This window comes from Montipora foliosa, chromosome 8, assembly GCF_036669935.1.
Source record: "Montipora foliosa isolate CH-2021 chromosome 8, ASM3666993v2, whole genome shotgun sequence".
In the NCBI taxonomy this organism is placed as follows: domain Eukaryota; kingdom Metazoa; phylum Cnidaria; class Anthozoa; order Scleractinia; family Acroporidae; genus Montipora; species Montipora foliosa.
Genome location: NC_090876.1, coordinates 33236613 through 33246612, shown reverse-complemented (window position 1 = coordinate 33246612; position 10000 = coordinate 33236613). Strand labels below are relative to the sequence as shown.

General features: G+C 37.8%; 1 protein-coding gene across 2 annotated transcripts in view; it reads right to left on the bottom strand.

Annotated features, from left to right (window-relative positions):
• LOC138012582 (integrin beta-PS-like) overlaps positions 1–10000 on the bottom strand; it is a 46555-nt gene that overhangs the window by 8790 nt on the left and 27765 nt on the right. Inside the window, exons 7-18 of one of the 2 annotated variants that reach the window (XM_068859387.1) lie at positions 9661–9750; positions 8517–8603; positions 7223–7297; positions 5673–5777; positions 5363–5461; positions 4725–4798; positions 4357–4411; positions 3959–4096; positions 3437–3507; positions 3258–3317; positions 2713–2760; positions 1500–1578 (exon numbers count right to left, since the gene is read on the bottom strand). In XM_068859387.1, coding sequence (XP_068715488.1) covers positions 1500–1578; positions 2713–2760; positions 3258–3317; positions 3437–3507; positions 3959–4096; positions 4357–4411; positions 4725–4798; positions 5363–5461; positions 5673–5777; positions 7223–7297; positions 8517–8603; positions 9661–9750 — 981 coding nt within the window. The remainder of the gene's footprint in view (positions 1–1499; positions 1579–2712; positions 2761–3257; positions 3318–3436; positions 3508–3958; positions 4097–4356; positions 4412–4724; positions 4799–5362; positions 5462–5672; positions 5778–7222; positions 7298–8516; positions 8604–9660; positions 9751–10000) is intronic. The other variant, XM_068859388.1, reaches the window with a different exon arrangement.

Sequence of the window (10000 nt, the reverse complement as noted above, 5' to 3'; positions counted from 1 at the left end):
ATGCCTCTACAAGTTGCGAACTCATTGATTTCGTTAACTAAGATTTGTAGATAACTCGGGCTACACCGAGGCACGACCTCGCAGATGGTGGTATCATCTACATACTTGGCACGTAGTGGCCAGGAGGAAAGTAATCGGTTAACAAGGATTGCAAAGAGCATAGGGGCTAATTTAGTCCCCTGGGGAATACCACCAAGGGGAAAAACGGGGGAGGATAAGGAACCCGCAATTCTACAACGCTGAGGCCGTTGAGTCAAAAAGGCGCCTATCCAGCGTATAATAGCACTATGCACATTCATGACCTGTAGCTCTTTCAGCATGACAAAATGGTTGACCAGGTCGAACCCCTTTCTGAAATCCGCAAAAAACATCCTAATTCGATTACCACCCTTATCTAAAGCCTCTACGATTGAATGAAGTATGTAAACTAGCGCGTGCGTAGTAGACTTGGGGCTAACTGAAAATTGTTTGATGTCTAATTGCCCTAGAGTCTGCGAAATTAACAAGTCCAATGTAAATCCTTCCATCACTTTGGCTAGAGGAGATGTGAGTGTTATAGGCCTTTAGTCTTCCTCCATGACTTTAGGAGGTATTACCTTAGGTGTTGGGATGACAATACACTCCTTGAGGATTATGGGGACACATCCTTCCTCCATAGAGCTGTTGTAAAGGTGGCTGACGACTGGCGCCAACTCAAGCGCAAAGTCCTTCCAGATTCTTGAGGGGACTAGGTCGGGTCCCGAAGACTTGAGATTTTATTGTAAGCAGGGCTTTGTAGGCATGATATTCAGAGACCAGGAAGTCTGCTGGAACTGGGGTGGGGTCAGTCAGCACATCACCCGATAGAGGATGAAGTGTGAAGTCAGGTTCAGCAAGAAAGGGTTAAACTTTTCCGCCAAAACTTGAGTATCAGGTGGGTCATTGTCCAACAGTTGGAACCCCCACTCCGATTTGCTCAGTCCACCATCGAGAAACGTTCGTGTCCTTTAAGGACGAAACCTTGGATTGAACTATTTACTCTTGCACTTCCCTATTTCCCTCTGAACTTTGTTTCTTAGCAATCTAAATACATGAGAGTCTTTCCCATGAGCGATAAATGCAGGCTGTCTCCTAGCAATCAGCGTTTTGACGGAGCTAGTAATCCAGGGCAACAGCAAGATTACTAGGTTTTATGAGAACGGCGTAGCGATCGCTTCAGCCGATCTTAGGGAGCTGAATTGGCTGGGCAAACACCTTAGAACGATTTGTAAGAGTCCAGTCCAAAATGCCAGTGTCACGTGTCTTCACGTTGACTATCTGCGTAAGGCTAGTGCGTTGTCTAACCATCATCCTGGCACAGTGTACTGCGAACTTCAGTCTTCACCTACCATTCATCGTTCACCACACTAATGTCCTTACTACCATGTCAATAGTTACCTTTGATGTACCATTTCCTCCCAAGATTCCTCAATTCCCCTACTGCTAACCACCCAGCCCTCCCCTCCCCCGTTGTTACTTACCCCATCTTTTTTGCACACACAGTCTCCACACAAACATGTCCCTTCTCCATTACACTCTTGGGCTTCAGTTGTATTGTCCCTGAAAGTGATGATGAATCACTACTGATCAGCCAATCTTTGTCGCAAATGAATCTGTGTTTCCTGAGGTATTTCGTGACCAGCCGTTTCAAGAAGTACTCATGAATAGCCCTTTTCACGGTTAGTTTTTCTTATTTGCATCACAATGTAATCTAACGTGGATGCGAGGCAATTTCGGGTTAAAACTACAAAATAGCCCGAAATTGCCTCACATACATGCTAGATTATATTGTAATGCAAATGCGAAAAACTAACCGTGAAAAGGGCTATTGTACAAAATTACAAGGCTTTCATTCCTGAACACTAATTTCCTTTCCCCGGACCCTGCGTATCTATACCTTCACAATTAAAAAGATAAAATGATGCCGTTTGTACACAGCGATCAAGATTTCACAACCACCCAACACATCTTGAATCGTATGACTCTCGAGCCTGCAGACAACTGGGACACTTTGTCTAATGACGAACCAAGATCGGCGGCTTGGCTCTCAAGGATTTCTTGTACTCAATGGGTACAGCATCCTATCGGTGTTAAGGAGGTGAAAGGTTTGAATCCTACATGGGACTCTGATTTTCCAGCAACTTGCTTGCCAAGGTCGATTTATATTGTGAGCAATGATCTCTGCCAATCTGAACTCTTACTTAACAGCATTTATAAGCCATTGAACATTTTATAAAATTAATAAAGAAAACGACTGGCACACTCTTTAGTTTAAAGTAAGAAAGTTTTAAGCCTTGCTGTGGTTCAGTGCATTAATTTAACGTTTATCGACATTTACAGCGGAAAACAAAAATTGATGACATGCGTGTATATTTAAATCGTTTTATGCATCCCCCGCTGGATAGTTTGCACTAGTAATAACCTTTGTTTTAGACACTTGTCTGAGCTTTGTTACTTAAAAGTTTAACAATACAGTATTATCACGAGCTATCCGTGTTTCACCAGATCAAAAAGTACATGTAACAGGCAATAAGAGGAAAATACGTTTAACGCCTTATTGAAGCCACGCTTTGGCAAAAACTGTTAATCAATTAGATAACTTTCAAACTTAGATCGATATTTGGTAGAAGAGACATTGCAAGAAAGTTTAATTTGCATATGGTTAGAGATTTAGACGCTTTTGTTTATACTTACAGCACCGTTGTGTTTGTATTGTGAAACTTGAAAGCAGTTTGATTCAATCTAAAGACATTATATACAAGCAGCAAAATTCAATAAAATGCTCAAATCAGTTTTTGAACACAACATTTGTAAATTGTTCGACGATTTAATCATTTTATACTTCATTTCTAGTAAAACTGGTTTGGGCGAACACATTTAAACAAATGAGATATTCAATTTTTTATGCATGGTCTCAAAAGCACTAGGAACTATCGCTGATGACCAGAAAGTTGGACCAAAACTCAAGCAAGTCAGTTGAGAAGTAAAAATCAAGGTTATTAATGTCCATGCAACAGCCAAAGTTCAGTCCAGCCTAATTATAACTCACTTGGAGTTTCAATTACAAATACTGAATAATATTACGTGGTTAAATATTGTGAAAAAAGGAAATTATAACCCAGCTTTGGGGGAGGTGTGTGGTGGTCAGAGTTCTGAGTAGCACAGCTTCCAGGCCAAGCATCAGAAGTGAAAAATGCAAACAGAAGTACAACAAAAACAAGATCATAATTGGCACATACTTAATGCATTGGTTGGGTTTAAGTTTAGATTCCTCTGTACACTGACATTTTCTTCCAGCCCTGCAAGAGAGTTGGTAGTTATTGCTATGTTCACAACTAAGGGTGTTAAAGAGGCATATCACTGAATAGTTCTGGCATCCACAGATCTGAAGTTAAACTCTAAATGTCTTTAGACTCACCATCCTTGATCACAAACACACTGACCACATTTGAGGGTGCCATTAAAAGAACAAAGTGGACTGGATTTTACCTACAGCAAATCATAAAACAAGATCACAAGTTGAAATATCTTTTTCAAAGGTCGCATATGCTGTCAAAACGATACCCAAATAACACAAAAATAAAACTTTCGATTTCCAAATAGGCCAACAGTGTTGAAATAACAATGATAAAATGACAATCACTATCTTTAAGTGTAAGCTTGCAGCTTTGTATTGCCAAAACAAGAAATCTACCAAATGGAGAAACAATGCATCAAATCAACTCCATGACAATTGTTGTTGTGCAAGGACAAAAGCATTGAGCATAAAGGAATCACTGCCAGGCCAGTCTTTTGGCACTTTTTCTCCACGGCCTGATGTGTTTCATTTCAGTATTTAACATTGTTTAGTAACCCTTTCCACACCCAGCAACCCCACAAAAAGGAAGCCCAAAATTGCATTTCCCAGTTACTATTGATGAATAAATGAAAACTAACTTACTGTTTGTGCATCCTTCTCACACTGACAGCTACAAATGAAATCCAAGTTTATCTCAACATTTCCAAAAGGAGTGATCAGAGAGAACACTTTATCCTTCACATTACAATCTTCCACAGTCACAGAGACCTCAAAGGACACCTAAACCCATAAAATGAAACTATACTAATTATACACTAGCACTTTTTGAAGCTTTATGAACTCTGGTTTAACTTTTAAGCTAAGCCACGAGAATTTTACTCAACTCAAACAAATCTTGACGATCATTTTCAGCATATTACGCCCGAGGCCTAAAGCTGATATGTGTAAGGTTTTTTCCTTAATACTCAGCCAACTGAATACATTAATACTCTTACCAGTATTAAAATGTAAAAATGAAACAATGGAACTTGATGTGTTACCTCTTGCCCAATTTGAACACCTGTACATGTTCTTGATCCAACCTGCTTCCCATTTCTTTAAAAAGAAAAGATTAAGACTGGCATGTTTTCGTTCTTAAGTAAAGCTTGAAAAATGCACAGCAACCAACACCCATGACCTATTTTCTCAAGTGAACGTATACGTGCCCCAAACAACATTAACGAAAATTCATGAAACATCCATTGTCACAAAAAAAAAAAAACCAAACAAACAAACACACACCCACACACAAAAAACATACCTATACCATGAAATGAGCTACAAATGAATGCACTTCTTTATTAGGTTTAAAGTATTTTAACAGTAGTATGCAAATTTGTAACCATAGACTACACATGTGTGTACTTACGGACAGTAAGCTGTGAAATTAACTTTGACTCCTTCAGGTGCTGTGTCACGAATTGTCTGTGTTTGAGCAATTTTCTAAAAGAAAAGACTAGACATGTCTATATGCACTGGATCGCAAGCAGCTACCATCACTTTTTTGCTTGCCTCAAATAGGATGACTCCACTACATGTCACACCATAGCATAACAGTTGCAGTTACTTTGTCATGAAAATCGTGAAATACAGTATGCTTTCATTCTTCCTCTTCTTACTGTGCAGCCCACCTCCTTCTCATGAGAAGAACAGAATCACTTAATTTATCATTAAATTAGTTTATTCCAATTGCGAATCATCCTCGGGAAAAAAAGACATTTGATGGTATGCAGTACGAGAAAAGGGGACTTTATAACTAGTAAAATTAAGGTGTGTGGAAGACAAGACAATTTTAAAGATGTGGGAAGAAGGGCAGCTGAAATCTTCAATTAGGTACATGTGTAGTTAATCTACAAGTAACATGTTATATGGTAATAACATGATGATGGCACAATATTTGACCCCACCCCGTAGATGTATAAATTACGCTACTGTCACTAACAGGAGCGGAGGAAAGTTCTGCAATAAATGTTCTTCACAAAGAAAGTAAAATGAGATAGAACTCACCTCATATGCTTGTCTGATAAGCTGAACAATGTTAGATGAATCCTCACGTAACAACTCTGCCACAGCTCCTGACTCACTTCCAAAAAATGTGACTAATTCCTACATGCACACAATGCAATACCTTCAGTTAGTATCTGTTCATATAACTTTGGAAGGTTATACATGTATGAACAGATACTAATAATAATAGGTTAAAAAAACGTTTGAAGGTAAACGCAACTTAAAGGTCAGGTTTCCTATGTACTAAAATATAATGAACTAATTACCAGTTACACAAGTTATTCTGATACAAAATGGTTAGATTTGATACCTTGTACTGGCTATATACATCTAGTTTGGCTTGGTTGATAGCAAAGATTGGAGACACTTGCTCATCTATTAATATTTTCTTCAGAAAACCTGGAGATGGATAGTCCTGTGTTACATAAAAAAGAATGTTATTTCCAATAACATTTTTCTATTGAATCACTCTGCCATAAAACAACAAGATATCTACCCGCCAGGAACAATGAGAAAGCAAAGCAAGAGTACAGAAGGGGGCATCTTATGAAAGAGAGACAATACATTGTTACGGACAAGATCAAAAGGAGATGCTGTCTGATGACAACAAAAAGTCTTTTGTATATAATATAATCAATACTTCATACCAATAACAATATTACAATTTTATTATTATTTCAAATTTAAGTGTGAACCTACTACATGTGTACACTGGACTGTACATGCCAATAAAAAAAAATCAATGCATGGATAGCTCTACAATATATACATATATATATATTTAGTAAATTTTCAGCTCTGACTATTGCATTTCTAGCTTTTTGATTGGCTAAAAAACTCTGACTATGAGCCAATAGTCAAAGTTTTACGTCATATGGAAAATAGTGCGCCAAGATGCTCTTTCTGGACGCTTTGTAAAATTGTGGAAATAAAAATTGGCGGCAAAACCCGGTTTGAGAATTTACTAAAACAATTATTCCATTCACCCTTGTTGGATATGAAGTGATTATAACCAACTCGTGCTACGCGCTCGTTGGTTATTTTATCACTTCATATCCAACTTGGGCTCATGGAATAATTGTTATATATATTAGTCCTTATTGTCCCCAATGGGGAATGGGGCCACATAGCTCTACAATGATCACAAAAATATCAAAAAGTTGACCTCTCATAAGCATGACACTACAACGATGTGTAACATTGCATAAAGAGAGAAAACAGATGGGTCCCATACATTAAATATGTACATGCATGTACAGTTATAGTGTTTCACCTTCAAAGCTAAATAAAAGATACAAAATGGGGACTGCACAGGTCAGTGCTTACATGTACCAATACTGAAACAACCTCAACTAGGGAAGGCCTTCACTTTGATTAAGGTTAGTTTAAGTGAAGGTTACGTGCTTCTTTCAGTATTGGTTAACCAGTGACCTGTGTCCTGCATTTTGGTGCCACCAAGTTTTAATAGTTATCCAATCCCAAGGGTGTAACAAGGTAATTCAGCACCATGAAATTTCTTTAAATCACTTTAAGCTCTTATACACATGTATGCACTTATAAAACACTTCTGGTAATTTTCTGATGTTCTCATGCCAAAACAAAGCCTGAATGCACATTTACATGTACCCTACATTTTATTCTTACATTTCTACATACAGCAGTGTTATGTGAAGTATTATGAGGAAAAAAATGTGCAGAATACACGTACATGTAGTTCACAGTCCTGTATTCAATTTTGCATTGTAATAATTGAGGGAAAGTATTTATACTACATAAAGGCAAAGTAAATTGTCTGCTACCAGAATAAATTTGGATCCAAAAAATAATAATTTTTTAAACAGAGCAGTACCATTGACGCACCATTGTTGTTGATGCCGTATATATGCCATTCTTGGTGTAACAGTGTCCATCATTTGGCTTCACAACTCCACCAAGCTTCAAACAAAGTAAACACAAAATTTTCAGCTCTTAAACCTAGTTGGCACACCACCAACACACTACCGCCGCATCGGCCGACACACAACCAGCGCGTCGGCCAACACACTACCGACACGTTGGCCGAGACACTACAGACAAGTCGGTCGAAATTCTTACTCTTTCGAATTTTGTTATTTCTTTCAGTTGGAAGCAAGAACAACTTCATTAGGAACGACGAAAACGTGATAGCCAAATAGCCGCCATTTTTTAAATGCAACACTAGTACCTAGGTCTTCTTGATGTTTTGGCAAGGGTCGGTTACTAAAGCGAGGTAATATTTGGGACAAATTATGTAGATATAACCCTGCAAAGTAACCATGGACTACGCATGTCCACTCTGCCATCACACGAGTCACACACGGTGAGGAGGTGCACTGCTCAGAATGGAAAATGAAACATGAAATGAACCATATATTGAACTGCAGTAAGGATACATTGTATAAAATCAAGTGATGCTATTACAAACACAATTTTAGCAATTGCTTAGAAAAGCCTGAAAAATCCAGGACTTTAACGGGTTTGAACCTGTGACCTCAGAATATGCCAATGTGAAGCTCTAACTACCAGTAATTGAACTCTGAGGACACTGATGTTAGGAGCTGGTAATTTGTAGTTTTAAATCTTCCGATGATGAATGATAAATGAACGATATGACTTTTGAAATGAATCATATACCGATGACGTTGGAAGATGCCTTCTACACCTAGAGGGCTTTGTCAACTACAACAAAAAATGGCTCCTTCAGGAGCCATCAAGTTTTCAAAAGTCTATGTCCAACTCAATTGCAATGTGTAGTTCCCTAGTGATCAAATAATGTTCTTGAAGGAATGGATTATCACAGACATTTCAGTTCAGTTTGGAGAAAGGTCACCAACATACCACCGACGCACCATGTATGTTATAAGACTAAATAGTGGCCAACTCGTCGACAGTCGGCCGACATGTTGGTGGGATCAAATTGTTTACCTTTACCACAAAATCAACAGGTGAACCACACTGTACTTTCTTGGTTACTTAGAATACAGTCATATAAAAGTAAACCGATGAATAATGTTAAAACGCCTTTAATTAACCTGTCTGTTTGAATGACAAGAACTTGTTTCTTCCAAGCAACTAAGAGGAGATCAGATTAACATAATGATGATGACTCATGTATTTACAGCATGCAAAAACCTACCAATCCATCTCCAGCAAAATGATAACTGGCATCTGTAATTACAATAACTAATCTCCTGGCTGACTGCTTGTCCTTCCATCCAATTTCCTGATAGAGAGTAAGCATTACTTAGAAATACAATGCATGTATATACCCTTCCATCTCTGTTACATTAGAGTAGCTGATTACTGTAACAGTATACACTTACCAGTATTTAAAATAATTATTTCTTTTAAAAGTAAAAAAATTAATGTTCTTTTATGTCTGACAAAGAGCATTGAGGTGAAATGTAAATAATTTAACACAATTCTGCCTGAAAACATAAAAAATAATTATATGCTCGAGGCATTCATTTGAGTACAAGTTTATTGTATTATGTAAGTTGGAATGGTAGTCCCGGCTACAACGTTTGGATAAGGGGTCAAGGCCAACTCAAGTGGAGTGTCGGCTTGATACATTTTTGCAGGGTCAACAATAACATGGTGTTGATGCGGGCTGGCAAGTAATCGTGTTTTCCCTGCAAGGCAGTCACCCGCAAGGGAGGCCCTAATGTACAGTACACAAATTCCTTAGCAAATTTTCTGGTAAATCACCAGAAAAAGTAACCAAAAAAGGCCATTCAATTGATGACATCAAACCAGGTTAGAAAAGAGAAACAAATGCTCCACTTCCAGATGCCAGCCTCCTCACAAAGGTGCCTGTACGTGCATTTAGTTTGCTATTGCGATGTCAAAGAGTACATAAATACATTGTCATTTTTGACTTTTCATCAGGATAATGATGTCTACATGTTTCTAAAGAGAACATACAGGCAGTCCAAAATGTAAACAGTTCCTTTAATAAGATATTTAACAACCAATGAGTACATGTAAACAGGAGAAATTTATTGAAAAAGCAGGACTAAGTTCCTTTTTCATCAAATGTATGTATAAATACATATAGGTGTATGGTAAAAGGTAATGCCCTAATGACGTTACTTTATTAACCTCCCTTATTTGGCTGTGTGATGTGATCTACATCTACAAGTCTTTTAAAAATTTCAAGGCAACATTATTTCTTTAGTGTTCGCAATGCAACTGGTAGGTCAATGCTGCAAATTATGCTTGACATTTTCACTGAGATTTGAATCTAATATATTCTTTCATATTGTTATTATAAACTTTACCTTATCACAGACAGCTATTTGCATCAATGCATCCAAAGTTCCCTCAGGATTGTCAACATTTACTGAAATATTAACTCGCTGTACTGTACTCTGAAACCAAAAAGTGTAAATGAGGGAATGATTCCTTTGCCTTAAACTGAGTGTAAAACAGATTTGAGGACCTACATGTGCCACTTTGTTTCAGAAAGATAGGTAAAAGAAAACTTTTGTATAGATTTTTATAAAAAATTGATAATTAAGATAGTACGTGCACTCTCATTGGTCAATAGCTGTGTTTAGATGAGAGTAAGCAAGGGTGACTTTTGACTGCGTAGGCACGTTTATTTTTTTTCGTTTTCTC